The sequence below is a fragment of the Canis lupus genome, chromosome 3 (assembly GCF_011100685.1).
Source record: "Canis lupus familiaris isolate Mischka breed German Shepherd chromosome 3, alternate assembly UU_Cfam_GSD_1.0, whole genome shotgun sequence".
Taxonomy (NCBI): domain Eukaryota; kingdom Metazoa; phylum Chordata; class Mammalia; order Carnivora; family Canidae; genus Canis; species Canis lupus.
The window spans coordinates 2363598-2382841 of NC_049224.1; the positions used below are offsets into that span (position 1 = coordinate 2363598).

The 19244-nt window shown below is 41.3% G+C and overlaps 1 protein-coding gene across 1 annotated transcript in view; it reads right to left on the bottom strand.

The window, feature by feature from the left end:
• MAN2A1 (mannosidase alpha class 2A member 1) overlaps nucleotides 1-19244 on the bottom strand; it is a 161497-nt gene that overhangs the window by 19791 nt on the left and 122462 nt on the right. Inside the window, exons 16-18 of the mRNA XM_038532169.1 lie at nucleotides 17017-17131; nucleotides 3712-3845; nucleotides 385-526 (exon numbers count right to left, since the gene is read on the bottom strand). Coding sequence (XP_038388097.1) covers nucleotides 385-526; nucleotides 3712-3845; nucleotides 17017-17131 — 391 coding nt within the window. The remainder of the gene's footprint in view (nucleotides 1-384; nucleotides 527-3711; nucleotides 3846-17016; nucleotides 17132-19244) is intronic.

Sequence of the window (19244 nt, forward strand, 5' to 3'; positions counted from 1 at the left end):
CCCTTTGCGAACTTGGGCAACCCTGGGAATTTCTAACTTTTCTCCCCAGCACCCTCTCCTCTTTGCCTTCCAGAGCGTTTCCACAGCCATTCAATTATGACAATGACAGAGGCTTGTGCAAACCACGAGCTGCCAGGAGAGATACATTATCTTTAAGAAGCAATGGTTTCATGGAGTTTGAGGTCCCTCATTCTTCATAGAAGACAGAGGAAATACATTATTTTATATTATTCTCACAAAACCAAAATTAACTAAATAGTCTGGTCCTCAAAAGAAGGCAGGTGGTGTCTGAAGATGATAATTAATACATATGACCAAGAGAAAAATTATACACTTGGAACTGAAACTTGTTAAGAGCAAAAAAAGAATCCAAACAATACGCACCATTTTTCAAACTTGAAACCCCTAAAGACTGAGCAGAGAGTAACGTCAAGCGATGTTTGGCATCCTGGATATAGGCCATTGTGGTCATCGGATACACATTTGCTTGAAGAGGTAATTTGCTCATTGTCATTCTAGGCTGAATCTACAAGACCAAACAGTTGACTTTAAAAAAAAAAAAAAAAAAAAAAAAGAAGAAGAAATCAAATGATATTTACAGATGTACTTTAAAAAAATTAGTACTGCCTATAGATGACTTTTCTTCCAAAGAGAAAAAGGTATTGCTTCCTTTCTTGTTCATAGGAAGAGCTATTTTAAAAATTAAAACAGTCTTCAAAACAATATGAAAAAAAAATCACAAGGATCTCAGAAAACTTTTAAGTGAGAAAGTTAGGACTTATCCAGGTTTTTAAAATAGGCATTCCTATTTAAATTCAGAATAAAAATCCTTAACAAAAGTCTTCTAGCTTTCCAATATTTGCATAAAACAAATTATAAAGGTATTAAGTATTCATTTCTCATCTAAATCTAACACACTGCTTTTGTAATGAATGCTAAGCATAATAGCTCTCTATCCCCTTTCAAAAAATATCTCATGATTCTTGAATCAGTTTTAATAAATACTACAGATCCCCTCATCAAATCCTCTAACGTATTACATTAAAATAATAAAATTCGTATTTATATTCAAAAATTATTCAGTGCTTACTCTTCTTGTTTAGTTTCAATGAAGACAGTTCCATATTTCAATTTTTCCTGGTCTAGCATGTGAATGCGTGAAATACGGTTATTTTTTGACTGAAAGTGCACTAGGCTGGTTGGGGTCAAGGAGACTCACTCAAACCTCAGGAGGAGACATCAAACAGAGCCTGTGTTATCAGGTATCTTACACACACCACAGAAAAATGCATCTCTGCTGTTCAGCTCATGAAAAGTCTGACAAAGCTCTCAAGAAAGAAAGAAGTACAAAGTTAACGTAATGGGGAACACGTAGTGAGTGCCCATCAGCACCAGGCATAGTACTGGGTGTTTCACCAATACCATCTTTAGTCTTTATGACAACCTTGTAGGGCGTCCTTCAACTTACTGGCTGTACTGAATAGTGTCCCCCAGAATTCATGGCCAGCCACAAGCCGTGAATGTGACTTTATTTTGCAACAGGATCCCTACAGACATAATCCAGTTATACCCAATTAGAGTGGTCTCGAATCCGGTGAGCGGCATCCTCCTAAGAGGGAAATCTGCACGCAGGGGACACACAGAGAGACCCAAGGACAATACCGCAGGCATGCTGTGGCGGCAGAGGCACACAGGTCTGCAAGCTGATGGTGCCCGGAACGGCCGGGAACCACCAGAAGCTAGGACAGGCAAGCAAGCACATCTCCCTGGAGCCCTTGGAGGGAGTGTGGCTCTCAAGACACCTTGGTTTGGGATTTCTGGTGTCCAGAACTGCGACAGAGTAAATTCCTGTTGTTTTAAGCCACCTCGTTGGTGGTAATTTGTATCACAGGCCTAGGGAATTAAGAAACTGAAGGAACAACTGTAAAATGCTAAAACTAAAAAATAGAAAAAAATGAAAAGACACTACGAAAGAATTCTCCTGGGACGCCTGGGGTGGCTCAGCGATGGAGCGTCTGCCTTGGGCTCAGGCCGTGACCCCAGAGCCCTGGGATCGGGCTCCCTGCAGGGAGCCTGCTTCTCCCTCTGCCTGTCTCTCTGCTTCTCTCTGTGTGTCTCTCATGAACAGATAAATAAAATCTTTAAAAAAAGGACTCTCCATTTCATCTTTCCAATCCTGATCTTTCCATTCAAATTAACTTGTATACTCAGTGAAAAGGACATTCACTGTCATGATGATGGGGCTGCCACCCTCACCGCCTACCTGCGGGTGTAGATTTCTAGTTATGCCCAAGGACCACTCTTCCCAAGGTTTAAAAAATGGCCTCTTTAAAAAGCAGAAATATTCAGATCACAAATTTAGAATTAATATTTTCCCATTTAGTCACATTTTTATCCACTTTTACTAAGTTTTTCTCCCCCCATTCATGTATACACCCACACATACAAATAATTGCTTCTGTAATATTTTAAGAAAAGAGTTTCTTTTGTACACGAGGAAAATGAATCACCATAAAATCGGGGCTTCATTTGAAAACCAAACAGCTGTGAAAGAATTAACATGTAAATTCAAAGTGTATAATGCAATATTTTATGCTTTGGAAAAAGGTTTAAATTTAACCTTTGCAGGAAATTGTAGAAGAGAAAATTTTCACAATCCCTTCCACTCAACCCAGTTGAAAATCAGACAAAGTAAAAGCATTTGTTGGGAAATTATTTCTATTCATAGCCAGAAAACTCTAAAATGCTAATGTCTCAAAAACACGCTAACGTTTTTAATAGTATTATTTCAAAGATATGTTGTCAAACACATACTCTGAGTACAGAAATTTAGGTAACAATCAAAAGAGGCCTATTAAATTAGAGAGTTGACAATCTGGAAAAATTTTGAGTCCATTTTCTCATTACTACTTCAAACTATTTTGTGAACATTTTGATTAAATGCACACCCACCCACATTTCTAAACAGATATATGCCTGCATTTCTGTGTCTATGTCTATGTCCACGTGTGTGTGCATAAAGGTAAACACCCATACATGGTCTAATAGAAACGTAATTAGGGATTGATGGAGTATATGTTTTTCCCTCTCTCAAGAAAATGGTCTGTGTATATTTAATTTATTACATATATACTTTTAAATGTATAATGCAGTAATGGGTTCTTTTAAATTTCAGGGAAACTTTTCCCTTCTTCTAATCAATAAATTCATATATATTTTGGTATCAAGACACTTATAACATGCAAACAGTCACCAAATCTGCCTTTGAAAAAATACATCCTGGGGCACCTGGGGGCTTGGTCAGTGAAGCAGCTGCCTTAGGTTCAGGTCATGGCCCCGGGGTCCTGGGATAGAGTCCCGCATCGGGCTCCCTGCTCAGCGGGCGCCTGCTTCTCCCCTTCCCTCTGCTGCTACCCCTGCTTAAGCGCTCTCCCACTCTCTCTCAAATAAATAAATAAAATCTTAAAAAGGAAAAAAATACATCCTTAAAATCTGATGTTCTACAACCCATCTCTCAAATACTTGTTCTAACTTTGTAAATCTGGTTGCATACAGAAGCAATAAGTACCTGTTAAGATTCAGCTTTACTTTAGAGTTAATTTGTAAACTTAATTTCAGAGCCTTTGAAAGATACGCTTAACTGGCCCATTATCACACATAAAAGTCACGCACGATTATAGCCAGTACTTAGACATTTTAAAGGAAAGTCACCTGGTATCCATTCAGGTCAGTATAAAATCTGTTTTGGCTGTTTACGCTGGAGGAAATTCTCATTGCGATCTCACGGTTATGTTCTTTTCGGATGTCCACGATATTTGAAACTTCCACAGACTGCCCGTCTATTCCTAAATTTAAAAGAATATATACACATTAATAAAAAATTTATTTGTTCCACCTTTCTTAAATATACTGTAGAGAACTTCCAAAGTTACACACATTTTCCTGTTTTCTATTCCTATCTTCACCATTTTTCATGCTAACTATGCCACTGTTCACCTTTCTTTTCTTTCTTTCTTTCTTTCTTTTTTTTTTTTTTTAAACTGTCAGATGGTAGAAAACACATGTAACTCAACAGAAGGATGAAGAGGCTGGGAAGAGATAAACGCAGATGCAATAGAACATGCAAAATGATCCTCCAGCGAGTCCTGGAGGGGAAAGCGGACACGCTCGCCTGTCTCCAGTACTGCCATTCCCCAATAGGGCCACTCGAACCTCCTTTCCCCAGACACACCGGGAATCTGAAGCAGTGACATTTACACTCTGTTGGTTCAAGAGACAACCTATTATTGCCCATGATGTATAATCTAGGAAAAGGGACACGAGATCCAATGAGATGATTTATGGCCGAAACTGATATTACCATATTAGTATTTGTGGAGTATAATCTGGAGCGCTCCCCAGAAGTTAAATCGATTTTAATTGAGTTTGGTATCTCTTAGGACCCCTTGTTATGGAGTGATTCATTTCGCCCTTTGCTACATAAAGCAGAGGACAGCTTGGAGAAGTCCCAGGTGTATCAAGCACTTATTTTTTTTGGATAAGCTTACACTGTTCACTAATTCCTATCTGTCATGCTACCCTAACTGTATCTTCTGGTCCTCAGTGAAGGCTCGGGTCTATCTCAGAGATGGAGATGGGAGTTAGGAAGAAATCTCACACTTGTAATACAGACTGAGTAGAAGAGATAAAGGATCTTCTACGAAAGAGCAATCAGGAAAGCAAGCTGTCGAACGGAGAAAGGGTGGCCCTATCCTATTTCATACGGCGGAAGGTTCTGAAGGTTCTGAGAGCCTTGGACCCATACCTGCGGTTGTTAGACGTGACCGACCAGTCCTCACACGTGACCTGAACAGTGTGGGACAACCAGCACGCTCTTTAGACAAAGAGGGTCACATGGAGGGAAGTGGGGAGCAGGAGAACAGAGTAAGGACTTTTTTTCTGGGAGCCAAGAAGCATCCCCAGGGCTTAGAGAAGGTGAAAGCAAACAGTCAAAGGGAGGAAGTTTGAGTCAGTGGGATTTATGGGCAGTAGCGTAAATGCAGCTAGCCAAGGCCCCCGAGGTTTATGGGAGGCGCGTGCCGGGGACCGTGAAGCATAAGTAGGAATACTGATGGGCTGAGGCCTCCATCAATGGGATTTTCAGAATCCACAGTTCTGTTCTGCGAGAGGCTACTCTTCTAAGTCAACGAGCCCAGTCCCAGAGGACTTCAACAGCTTACTATGTTCACACGGCTGGGATGAGCAGCAGGACCTCCAGGAGTGGGGGAAGAAGGTGGCCTTTTCCCTCCTGCTTTACGGCCACAGACTGAACCCCTAACGCCTGTCCAGTTGAATATACACATACATACCTTCCCTTCTGACAGTTACCAGAAGAACCTGCCAAGAGAGCTGACCCAAACAGCTTCCCTGGTATTGGGAAGTTAAAAGGGGGGGAAAAAAATCACATATACTGATGCTAGGACAACAGTTACCTTCTTCGAACCAGGGAATGTATTACTTTAGACGCAAACTTCCCCTGTAGTAGGTTTACATCAACTGGAGTGTTTTCCAAAACAATGAAACGTACGCGGAATTTTAACAGATAAACTTTGACAAAACCAACGATGCCAGACACACAAAATGCAGCACCAGGGATGAAGTTCCCGCATAGCGTTAGGGGGAACGCCGCATCTACGGAGGCATCCGTAGGGTTTCGAGCACTGTAGGTTTTCTCCTCTCTCTACATTGGGTTTTCTCTCAGGGGTCAACAGAATACACGAAATGAAGTAAAGTCTTACAAAGGAGAGTGTCCTTAATTTCAAGTCATGTGTCTCTGGAAAACGTTTCCCACAAAAACACGCTTCGGGAAAAAAATTAATTTCCTATTACCTCTGGCAACAAGAAGTCATTTCTGTTGAGAAAAATCATCTTTCTGGAGCACAGTGTTATGCTCAGATCCTGTTGCGGCAGCAAATGCTTAAACGTCCTTTATAAGGAGCCTCAATGTCTGTTCACAACCCAGCAAGACTTCGTTTAAATCCTGTGCCAGGACAGGCTTTTAAAATAAGGTCACACTTGACACATCACTATGAACAAACCAGACCTTGCAACAGTGATTGAAACAAGGAGGTATCCCTGAGTTATCAAAGGGGATTTAGGACTTTTTATTTTTTAACATTACTTTTGAAAGAAGAATCTGTGTGAGGGAGATAAAGGACTGCTACCTTTTCCTACTCCAGGCCAAGAGTCCCCCACGGCGGGCCGTCCCGCAGGAGAACTCGCTGGAAGGCCCGGGAAGAGAGCCCCAGCATTGGGGACCCGCAGAATTGTCGCCGTTTGGGCGGCAAGAGGCGCCTTTGCCAGAGGGCTCCCCCTGGGCATGGCTGGCCAGGAGTTCCCAGGGCTTCTCTTCGGTCCGGGGAAGGGGGGGAGCCATGTGAGGGGAGGGGTGGGGACGGGCCGGGACAGAGGGCAGCATGCCATGGGCGCGGGATCCGCAGTTGACACCAGGCCACGGGGCCTCTGGGCCTCTCGGCCTCCCTGCCTCCGGGCACGGCCGCCAGCTCAGCTGCCTCCAGGGCATTTCCTAAGGGGGAAGAGGGTGCTGGCCCGGGCCCCCATATGCTGCAGGCACTACTCAACTGAGTAGTAAAATGATAACGACACTAAAAAAATAATACAAAGTAATTACGGGACAGGCTTGCGAGAATACAAAATGTCCTTAAAACCACCCCAAATCTTTTTTCAGTGTCGCAGTAGTCCCTTTAGACGCCAATACAGTAAGAGACTAAGGGAGCACACGGGGCTCTCACGCATCCAGCGAAGGCGAACAGGCCTCGGGAGCACAGGCACGTCCAGTGGGCGCGGGCGCCACGGTGACGCCGGGGAGGGCGGGCGAGGTGCCCAACGGGCAGGGAGCGAGGCTGCCCGCACGGCCGCGTTACGGGAAGCTCCGTGGCGGGCGAGCCAGGCCCGATGCAAATGGCAAGAGCTGCATTTGCACGGCGTGATGAGCCTCGTGCTAAAGCCAAGCACGGTAATATTCCTCCCCTGTACAGGTGTGCGTGCAAGTGTGCGTGAGACAGTGCGAGGGAGCATGTGGGTGCACAGGCATCCGGGCTGCCTCTCCGGGGCACAGGACAGGAGTCACCCACAGGTCCTGCATAGACTATACGGTGTGGGATTTTTGCCAAAGGAGTACACATTGGTATCATTTGTGCACATGACAATTATTTTAAGCATTTTAACAAGAAGGGGCATTTTCCAGGAAGGAAGGAACAAAGATGACGACTGGCACGGGGTCAGGGCAGGGAGGCGGCACCTTTGGATTTTGTTGCCTGGCACCATCTTAATGAAACCGAGAAGCGTACTCCGCCTTGCGTGGCTAGAAAACCTGGAAGGCATCGGGGACACACGGTCCGTGCGTGAAAAAAGAGGCAGACGGAAGTGTCTGGGGAGGGTGGGACTGGGGAACGCCCGGGGCCATGACTCCGCGCAGCACTGCCGGCTTGCGGGGAGTCCAGGCCTCCTCTCCTCTCAGTGTCTCTGCACCATCAGATCGTCGCAAAACCTACGTGGGCAGGGTCTCGGAGTTGGCCCCATCTTCTCCACCAACCCAACCACCTTATCCTGGCAGTTTTGAAATGCAAAGCGTACCCCTCCAAGGAGTGTACCAAGGAATCAGACACTACTCGCCATAGTCCGGTGGCTATTGGCGCGAGAGGCAGCAGCTGGGGAGAAAGAGCAAGAGAGAGCCTGACTCACACGTGGCAAGAATTCAGCATTTTATTGGTGGCGCTCAACATGGCATTAGGACAGGTCCTAACAGTAAGAGGCAACAACAGCAACTGGCCCACACCCACCTAGGAAAATGAAAAGCGAAGGTGAGCACCCAAGGGGGTGTTCAACTGAATTTGACACAGACACAAAATCACGTAAAAAATAAACCCTCAAAAAAACCCATTTAAGATTCAAAGCCAGGTCTTCGGTGAGTGTCCTGAAAATACAGGTTCTGTATTTGCAAAGATGCAAGGTTATCCATCTCATTGTCGCCCTCGTTCCTTTGTCTCGAATCTGCATCTGGGCAGAAGGGGTAACTGAGCCACGAGTTCAGAGCACAAGTTGGGCAACGGTAACAACCATTGTTAACAATAAATAGTGAACAACAGCAAAAAAAAACCTGTCCTGAAAAACCAGGGCTTGTAATTCTAAGTAGTATCCCTTCAATTTAGGGAGTATTTTGTTCTGTATTTAAATTATCAGAGGGACTCCTGGGTGGCTCAGCAGTTGAGCAGCTGCCTTCAGCTTAGGTCATGACCCCAGGGTCCTGGAATCGAGTCCTGAGTCGGGCTCCCTGCATGGAGCCCGCTTCCCCCTCTGCCTGTGTCTGCCCCTCTATGTCTCTCATGAATAAATAAAATAATTAAAAAAAAAAGAAATATAAAAATAGCTTCCCTTTATGTATTTACTTTCACGACAACGTCTCCAATGAATGGGAGCTGACATTTGGGGCTATGAACTAGTACACACCACTTCACTCAACACGTAAACTGTAATGACAATTCTTGCAACAGTGATAAATTTAGTAAGTCAATATGGAGAGGATATTTCTAAAAAGCAAATATTATCATTTTCAAAAACTGTACTCACATCTGAAAGTGCCAAGAATAAAAACGGTAATAACTACCACGACTGGATGACCTTTTTCTCCATATTGACTCATTCAACTTACCTGTCCCTTGTACGACCTAATTTATCCCCCGAGGTGCTTGCTGATTTCCGGGTCTGTAAATGTTCACATTGATGATTTCTCCACAAGTGAAAACCTTAACATCTGCTTCCATGAATACAAATTTGAGTAAATTTCATTCCAAGTCTTGAATTTAAGAAAACGATGATGTGCTGTTATTGTTTTATTTCTAAAGCACTAGATAAATAACTACTACGACTTACTGATCAACTTATTATGAGCTGGGCACTCGTCTACGTCCTTTAGGCTTTTCATTTCAGTAATTCTCAAAATGACACGGAAGTAAAGGCACGATAGGAAAGGTGTATCATTTTGATTCCATGGAATGCAAATTTTGGTTAAAGATGACACCAGGTAACTACAATATACTTGAAGACTTAATAATAGAAAAAAAAAATAAAACTAGAAGCTTTTTCTTTTTTTTTCCTAATAAACACTGATTTTAAGAAACGACATGTTTTTGGTTTTTGGAAGCTCTGTCTTGGAGGGAACACAACATCTACATCAGTAACATTTAAATCTCAAACAGGTAAGATCTAACTAGGGCACTCCCACAGGAAGTGGATCAAGAGCTCACGACACCGAAGCTTCCCGGTCTCCTTCCCCACAGTCCCAGCGAGGGAAGGAGGCCGGAGAACCACGGTGCTCTGTCCGCGCAGCCCCCACACCGACGGCCCCTCCGAACCCGCCTACCTCCTGCTCTCCCAAACCCGCTCCTGTCCAAGGTGCCTGCAGACCGACTGTGGACTCTCAGTTCTCAAGTTGATCCCGCCACGAGGTAAGCAGTTCTTCCTTTTTTGATTCTATGGACTCATTTCTCAAGTTGATCTTACCACAGAGACAAGCAGTTGTTCTTTTTTAAAAACAAAAACAAAAACAAAAAACAGGGCAGCCCGATGGCTCAGTGGTTTAGCACCTCCTTCGGCCCAGGACGTGATCCTGGAGACCCGGGATTGAGACCCATGTATGGCTCCCTGCATGGAGCCTGCTTCTCCCTCTGCCTGTGTCTCTGCCCCCTCTCTCTGTCTCTCATGAATAAATAAAATCTTTAAAAAACAAACAAAAAACAAAAAACCCACACTTTTATCATTCCTCCTCCCATCTTACCAAAAAGGAAGCAGTACCCTATCACTCCGTCATCCTAACTCCAGGGGACGCTGAGCAAAGATACTCTGCAATACTGGAGTCTGGCTGGACTTTAATGGCTGGGCAACAAATAATTTTTTTCCAAAACACCTGACTTTCTATTGTTTGCTTTCAACAAAATTGAAGGTGTATCTAATCAAGTTGTTAGGCAAGTAGGCCATTAAACATAAGAGATTGAAATTCACGTTTGACAACAGATTACTTTGTGATTTATGACATAGGACTCGCAAAGCGTTCCAGGGACTGAATGACATCCTTAGAACTCCTCCCATACCCACCTACTTATTTAGGGTAACATCGTTCTTTGCCTTACATTTATAAAACAGAAATTAAGAAGAATCGATGCTGAAACCCATTTCGTTCTAGAATTAAGTGACATTCACTAATGGATACATGAACATAGAGAGATATAAAGGGTACATATGGTTCTTCCATTGAGAGCAAGGTTTCCCTTAAAGTTCATGAAATAAATGATCAGAATGGTTCCATGGTATACTACAATAACTTTTATAACTCAATTCGGAACAAATTTAATCCTTACTTTTAGAATGACAGAATTTTTAAACTTAATATACACATACGTATAATATATATTTCTTTCATAAAGGGTAATGAAAGTTTGATCAATAGCAAGACTCTCAAACATAAAAATATTACATTAAGATAAAATAGAAATAGGAGTTCAAGGGAAAAAATAAGTATGTGAAATTTGACTGTTAAAGATCTTATTCAGGCCTTTTTAAAAATGCATGATTTGGAAATCCAATTGCTACTCACTAGATATGCTTATTTTAAAATGTCAATATTTATTAATTCCAGAAAAAATATCCTTTGCAAGTTTTTTTTTAAAGGGAAAAGCATGTCAGAGCCTCAGAAATGGCTAGTGCAAGTCTTTTTTTTTTTTTTTTTAAGATTTTATTTATTTATTCATGGAAGACAGAGAGAGAGAGAGAGAGAGAGAGAGAGAGAGAGAGAGGCAGAGACACAGGCAGAGGCAGAAGCAGGCTCCATGCAGGGAGCCCGACGTAGGACTCGATCCCAGTTCTCCAGGATCACACCCTGGGCTGAAGGCAGCACTAAACCGCTGAGCCACCCGGGCTGCCCATCAAATTTTTAAATGTATAAAGAAAAACTAGATATCAACTCAAGTATATGTAATAGAGAGTTTTTCAAATTCTTGTAGAACAAAGGAGTCTAATTGAAAGAACCCTTCATGCTTTGTAATGTTCTTTTCCATTCTGCCTACGTAAGTAACATTTCTTGAAGATGTAGCATCTCAACTTCCTTTATCAAATCTTCCCTAATAATACCCCCAACCCTCAATGGCCACTTTCTTTTCTTTTCTTTTCTTTTCTTTCTTTCTTTCTTTCTTTCTTTCTTTCTTTCTTTCTTTCTTTCTTTCTTTCTTTCTTTCTTTCTTTCTTTTTCTTTCTTTTTTTTTTTTTTAACACTTAAGTCTAACTCATCTGGCCTGCACATCCTCTTTTTTTTTTCTTAAGTAGATGCCACACCCACTGTGGAGCCCAATGTGGGGCTTGACCTCTGGATCCTAAGATTAAAAGTCTGACACCTATCCACCTAAGCCACCCAGGTGCCCGAAGCCCACACATCCTCTTAAGGAGACACGAGACTTCATACGTGCCAGGCTTTATATATATTAACTCAGTTAATCCTCCAACACTCCTATGAGGTAGACTGATATTGTCACCTTTCTAAGGATGGCGAAACCAAGGATAGAGCGGAAATAACCTCCACAAGGTCAAGCAGCTGGTGAGCAGCGGAGCTGGGATGGCAGCTGGAAGTGACATGCAGGTGCGTTGACTCTGGAGCCCAAGCTCTTCACCATCACACTTCCCCTGTATTTCCCATCCCTGTGCCCTTCATCTGAGTTTAGTATAACACTTATTTGTGGGGGATGATGCTTCCCTGCTAAGAAGCTATGCCTTCAACACAGCAGCTGCTGTCAAACAGCCCCCAAGATAACCTGAGTTCTGAATTTGTGTACCCAGAATGTGCTTATAGTCCCTTAAAATAACCTTCTCTTTCATGCCTGTAGGGAATAATCAGATTCGACACATAGCTACTTATTTCAATTTTTAAAAGTTCCAATTAACAGGAAAAAAAAAATCCTTAGCAGTCAACTGCGTATTATGGTATTCCAAAAATGTTTTAATTATCTAAGTCTGCCTAGCCATAACTTACTTAATGCTTTTTACTCTTAAACTAAATATGGAACACAGTCCTGGGGGGAAAAAAAAGTGAGAGATTGATTGCAAACCATTTTAATATCCTCATGAATCTTTTTATGGAAATAAAAACAACTTCAGTGAAGCTCTGAGACCTTGTTTACAAGTAGGAGGACTCCAGGGATGGAAGGCCCAGATTCAAGCATCCTTAGAATAATTCAGGAGCAAGGAGTTAAGCATGACAGAGTCTTTATGTGATACTAGGTTTTGTGAAGACTCCTTAATGGTTACACCTAATTGACCATTTTGTCTTTCTACAGTTTAAGGAACTGAGTCTGTAAGAAATTAAAGGGCAAACTCAAGGTCACTCTGGTTGGCTTCAAGGTGCAACTAAGGATTCAGATCTCTAATTCCCAATGTGATTCTGTGTTTAACTAGATGAAGTTCATTTTTGACTCTCTCAAAGTCAAGGGTCACGTTATGAATCCAATTATGTTATATATTCAAAACAGAGAAAAACTAAGCAATCTCTTTTTGAATGCTAACCATACCCAACGCAAGGAAATTATTCAGTCATGTTAGCCAAAGGAAAGTCTTTTCTTCCATACTTTTTGATGGCAGTTCATTACATTTTACCTCCAGGCTACTTGCTTTCTCTTAGCAAGATCTATTACAGACAGTACTTTCATAATACGTGGCGGAAAATAGGCAAAAGTATTGCATTTAGATATTTCTCCTAAGGGCTAAAACATGGTTTATACACATACTCATTCACTCACAAACACCTGCCTAGGAGAACGTAGTCCTGGGGGGGACAAAAGCTTGAAGGTATGTATGGTAACAGATCTGGAACCTGAATCTTGTGCTAGATAAAATGTACATGACACATTGGTAACCCATAGCAACCTAATTCTTCAAAGTAGCTGTTGATGTCAGAAAACTAGGGCAGCAAAGCCTAATAATTACAGCTCTGAAGACAAATGAAGCCACAGCTAGCAAATGTCACTTTCTGATCATTATGTCACTGCAAGGTGTGTACTCGTTGTGATGGTACAGTATCAAATACAACACAGGGGGGTGGCAGGGGCTTCTGCTTGTATTACGTTCCATCTTCCAACTCAAGATCAACAAAAAAAAAGGTAGCCTGTTTGGTAACACTTAAAGCTTCAATTTAATGAAAGATGATTACAGTAGAAGAAAAATTAATCGTCACGTCTCCCACCTTTTCCTCCAGAAAAATATTATTTTCTACAAACTAAATATATCCTTTGGGGGAAGAAAAAAAAAAAAATTCCAAAAGGGCATTTCATTAAATTATGGGTGCTGCAAATTGGATTTCTTATTTAACCTGATATAAGTCAAAGCATTACGTTTCATTAGAAATCTCTCAAATGCCTCTGATCTTGTAGATCTTTTAAAATTAGTGAGCACCAAGATTTCCTCTTTAATATTTAATATTAAATATTTAATATTTAATATTAAATATTATTTAATATTTCTAGAAACCTTTTGAATGTAATGTCTGAACAATAATGAAAAGAAACACAGTGTGTTTTTTAATAGCTTAAATGATGTCAAGAGAGGACTCTAAACCGCACCTCCTACCATCTTCAGAAGCTGGAGAGAACGCAAATGGAGACACGAAAACTTAAATATAAAACACCAAGGGAGAAAACTAAAGTTGGTTAAACCCACGCCTCCCAACTCAGTTTGTTGCAAAATCAATGATGACCACACAGTTCTTACAATTTGGGAAGTGCTGGTTGATTTCTGTTCTTGATTTTGTTTTCTCTCAAAGCCTAATTTGGGCCTAAGGTTACTTCGGGTAGAAAATGGTCAAAGAGTAACTAAAACAGAGATTGAGGAATTTAAGAATATTTTATCGGGCTTGCATCACTTTAGTTTTTTAAAAGAATACTTCAAACACACTGAATTTGAAAGATTTAGCATAGAGATTCAATAAAGACAGATACCCATAATATCAACTCTGTTTCTTTACCCTTGTTGCTGAGAGGTAATAAAATCTTTTGCATAAGTAATGGTTTAGTCACCTCATACAATTATAGTATCTCATCATAAAATATTAATAGTTTCTCTTCCCCAAGCCCCATTTTTTTCTGGCTCATAAGTGAGGTACTTACAACAAACAGGCTCTATTCAAACAACTGCATCTGGTCAGCTTAAAGGGGGGCAAAATTAGCATATATCCAAAGATAGTTTCGTAAGTTAAATTCAAAGTAGATATTTGTGTTATTTTAAGAAATACTGAACACAAGCCGATCGACAACAGCATGGAAGTTGGCTGCCGTTTTCTTTACACCTACGACGCAAAGCCACATCCTGTCCATGTTATTTTGATCGATCACCAGATGCCTGGTTTACATGAGGCCAAAGTTTAAAACACCCCAGGCTTTTAAGTATTTCATAGTATAGCTGCTTTGGTGCAGCGTAACCAGACCCTTTCCCGGCACTCTGAGCTCCTCACGACCCAAACACCCTGAAGACTTCCCATCTCTTCCTTAGGTTTCGATCAGTGATGTTATTAAAACCCCAACAAGCCAGGAGCCAGACAATGTGAGCTTCACGCAACGGGGTGTGAAAGAAAAGGACAGAAGCAGGTCACAGAGGCCACTGAGAAAAGGCTCTCCCTCCACAACTGGGCTTATTTTTTCCCACGAGGGAGAACTGTTGAGAGGGGCTCGGATACAAACCCAGGAGGATGTATGGTTTCTGATGAACTGGTACCTCCCTCCCCCACTGACCAATTCCACGATGGAAAAATAAATAAATGCTCTGGGCCTGAGAGCGAAAAGCAAGATTGCTATGTCGCTTCGAATCGTTACGTACGCTGGCTTCACGTTCAATCCAGGCAAGAACAGCAAAACTCACCTGGAGAAGCACTCTAAGTTAACTTCACATTACACCTAACCTATTTCTCTGTCGCTTCCCACCGACTTCTGAAGCCTTCCGCTTTCAAGCTACAAAAATCTAACACAAAGGTTTCAGCCTGTTGATTCCATCCACTGTGACATCCAGAGGCGATGTGAGGTCTGCATCCTTATTTTTCTATTATTACTTCCGTGATGCTAACACTCTAAGTGCCTAGTTGAGAACAACTTCTATTTCTTAACTGACTAATGTGAGGGCTGGCACTGTCGCCTTGGAGGGTGGGGAGCCCGTTAAATCTTGGAGCAGAACCAGGGGCGCTAAGGGACCACTACTCAGCCACTGGGCATTTGGACAGCTCAGCAGGGGAGAAAAGAAAGGCATTAAGGTCTGATGAATGCATGTTTGCTGGGATGAGCACACAGGCAAGTCAGAGCCTATTAATTTCCAAATCCACCACCGGGATATGACAGCAAACTGAGCTTACAGTCACAGCAGAAGAAGAGGGGCCTCTAATTTGCAGAAACCATCCTCTGTGATGAGCTCCGGATCCCCTGGACAACCTGCGAAAACTCTGGAGCTGCTGCGATGGTGACAGACTCATTTAAACAAAAGCAAAAGCAATTAAGCAAACAGGTTTGACTGAGAAGTCGGAATTCTCTGGTGGGCTGCTTCCGCGTTAACTCTGTGACACGGCCCATCCCCTAAGTACACCTGCCGATGAACAGCGGTGAGCCATGCGTGAGGACACAGGGCTGGGCCAAAGTGGGCACCGTGTTGTACCCAAGGAAGAACTATTCCGTTACGATTTTTTTAAGAAAATCTTGAAGCAGAAAAGCACATCTCCTGCGTGATGACGGTACTTTTTACCCATAAAATGAAACCTCTGGTGATAGCTCAAAGTATAATTTTAGAGCTCTCAGGGACGTTGAACAATGGCTTATGTAAGAGGAGAAAGGGATGGTCAAAAATATTGTTTCTGACTCACTAGAGATTTTAGAAAACTCAATAAAAGATCACTTCAGAACCACAGACTTTCTTGTAGGCAGCCAAGTGAACACTCCCTGAACATCGTACCCTCCGCTTCCCCACAAAACCTAAAAAAAAGCAAACAGTGCCTGCCCATACAGTTTATCATTAGTTTTAAAATGCTTTATTATCTACTGGTGTAAAGATTCAGGGAAACAGTATTTCCTTTTCTAACTTTTTCAGCCTAGCTTACAGCAAAGAGAAATCTAAAGTGGCATTTTTATGAGGTCCTTTTCTAAGAGAGTTGATACCAAGGTAAGTGGTCTGGTTACAAGGACTAAATCTGTGGGTGGAAAAAATACTCCATTCTAAAAACAGTGAATGTTTTCAACATCAACTGACATAAATGTGCAACTCTGAGAGTGTCTGGGTACCACGGCTCCGCCCAAACCCTAAGGAAGGACAAGAGCCACTGTCCATGGTTAAGTCCCTAAAAAGATTAAAAGCCTCTCTACTGCCACTTGCCTGGTAAAGATGCTGCTCAGCACTGTTGAAGAGCAATAAACAATCACCTGATTTTACACTCGACCAGGTAAAGAGTCGTAAACAAAAAGAACTTGTGATATAAACATTTCTCTTAAAAGAAAGTTAAATTCCAGTAATACCTGCTATTGTAATACATTCCGTATTTAAGGAAGGCCCTAGCGGGTGGGGAGTGAGTGCATTTCTGACACGGTGATCTACTAACTAACCCAAAGCAGTATTTGATTTTGTAAAATTAAAAGAAAAGGGAAAAAAAGGCAAAACGCTGTTTTTAAATATTAGAAATAAAGATCCCAATTAGTGAGCTCATGACCAACACAAATATTATGACAGGTAAGAGAAGATACAGAAAAGGACATGTATATGTAGAGTTAAATGTTTTACCATTTCTGATCATCAAAAGGTAAGTAGTATTAGATTTTTAAACCACACGGTAAATATGATGGCAAGCAAACCATGCTCAAAAACCAATTGCTAATTTATTAGGAATGACACGCAAAAAAACTCAAGAACCGGTACACAGGTGTTTTATACAACTGTGCTTCTCTGTTTTCTTACCCTGTATGTTGTACAGCCGGACTCTATGGGTAACGTGTTCAAAAAAGCAAGTCACGTCCGAATAGAACCTTCCGTGTTGCACTCTGACAAAGGGCAGTGTTGTGTAAACATAAGGCTGAGGAGGAAATGACATTTTTAGGAAAAAATTTCAGCTTTTAACTTTTCCAAGAAATGTTTATTATAATGTCCACAGTGGCAAATATATAACACCTGATATTTGTAATTTCAAGTGAAAACCAAACCTTACAAGGTATCAGAATATGCACACGCTATAAAAATCGAATATAAGGTTTTTCATTAGACAAAAGTGTTGAAAATAGAAAATAAAAATGTTTACAACTTGACTGTCCTAAATGATCTACAAACATTCCCCCCAGCTATAAAAATTTCTAGTCAAAACCCTTCTATGTTGTCCTTACGTTATTTATTAGAAATACCATTCATTCTGCAGCAGTGACACTTTCCCAGGCAAACATTTATTATAACCATGGCCCCCTAATGCTCAGGGGTCAGGGCAGGTGGCAAGGATGACCACGGGGAGTCATCTAAGCAAACAGAAAGCAGGATTCAGAGACACTGTTTAACCACAGTTAGGTGTACTACTCTATAAAACACACTGCCCTTTTACTAGAAAGAACTAGCTGAATATAAAGCAAATTTACAAACTTGAAAAAACTATGGCAACCACTGGTTTAGGTTTCGTCATTTAGAATCTAGTATCAAGAAAAACGAACAAAACATAACTTCTGTGACACAGGAACGAACTGAAAGCATTTATTTATTTATTTTTTAAATATTTTTTTTTCTTTTAAAGATTGTATTTATTTATTCATGAGAGACACAGAGAGAGAGAGAGAGAGAGAGAGGCAGAGAGAGAAGCAGGCTCCATGCAGGGAGCCCGACGTGGGACTCGATCCCGGGTCTCCAGGATCACACCCCAGGGCTGACGGCGGCGCTAAACCGCTGAGCCACCTGGGCTGCCCCCGAAAGCATTTATGAAGAATTCTATTTTCTTTCTTTTATTTTTTTTTTCAAGGAATTATAGTTTCTTAAGCTTTGCAGGCTGCAGAAGCTCAATAATGGCACAACAAGCTAGGCCTGCATCGTGGACTACTTAGGTAGCACTGGATTTTCAGAACCGTGCAATTTTCTTCCTACCGTACATATTCTCTGGTTCTAGAAAAAATATTCTGAAATTAATACAATGCGTTAGAGTTTCCCAAGTTTTTGAACCTAATTTTACCATATAGCTAAAAAGTAAGGGAAGAAGATGAAAGCTGGCACAGGGATTTCTGGGCTCCTGCCCATTTCTGACGCACCCAGCTGCCTTCCTGATAGTCTTTTATTTTCTCCTTATAAACATATGATAATTTTCTTGGTCTTTTTATTTAATATTAGAGCTATTTAAAGATAGAATAATTTTAAATAAATTAGTCACAACTGTCCATGCATAATATTCTGTAAGTACAGCTACTTTTCTTCTTTAGTTTAAGCACAATCAAAACCAAACTTCTGGGGTGCCTGGGGAGCTCAGTGGGGTAAGCACCTGCCTCTGGCTCAGGTCATGATCCCGGGGTCCTGGGATGGAGCTGCACGTAGGGCTCCCTACTGAGCACAGAGCCTGCTTCTCTCTCTTCCTCTGCCACTCCCCCTTTGTGCTCTCTTCTTTGGCGCTCTCAAATAAATAAATAAAAATCTTTTTAAAAAAACCAAAAAACCAAATTCCTATCTAAGTGAGACCAGACTGATACAGCTTATACTTAGGAGCCACTGCCCATCCTGGAATGGCTACTATGAGCTGTCGTTTACCTTTAATTCCTCACTGATTAAAAAAAAAAAAAAAAAAATCAAAACAAACAACAAAAAACTAGACTCCTTAAGGTGAATAATGCTATTCTTCAAAATCTATCATTTGATTTTGGTCAGCGGGCTTTTCTAAATTGTAAAACAAAAGTAACTTTTGTGGGAGACAGGTCTCTAGGCAACAAAATATAGAGAATATTTAAACTTATTTTCAAGTGGAGAAAACCTATGTAAGTAGAAAAGTGAAGGAAGAGGCTCTAATGAATAAAAATACAGGACTACACAAAAATTTTAAAAAATACTACTACACATAAAATAATTAAATTGAATGACACACTTATGGAACATTTTCCAACATATAGGAAAAAGGATTAATTTTTTTACCATACATAAAGAATGCTTACAGATCCATAAGTCATACCAGT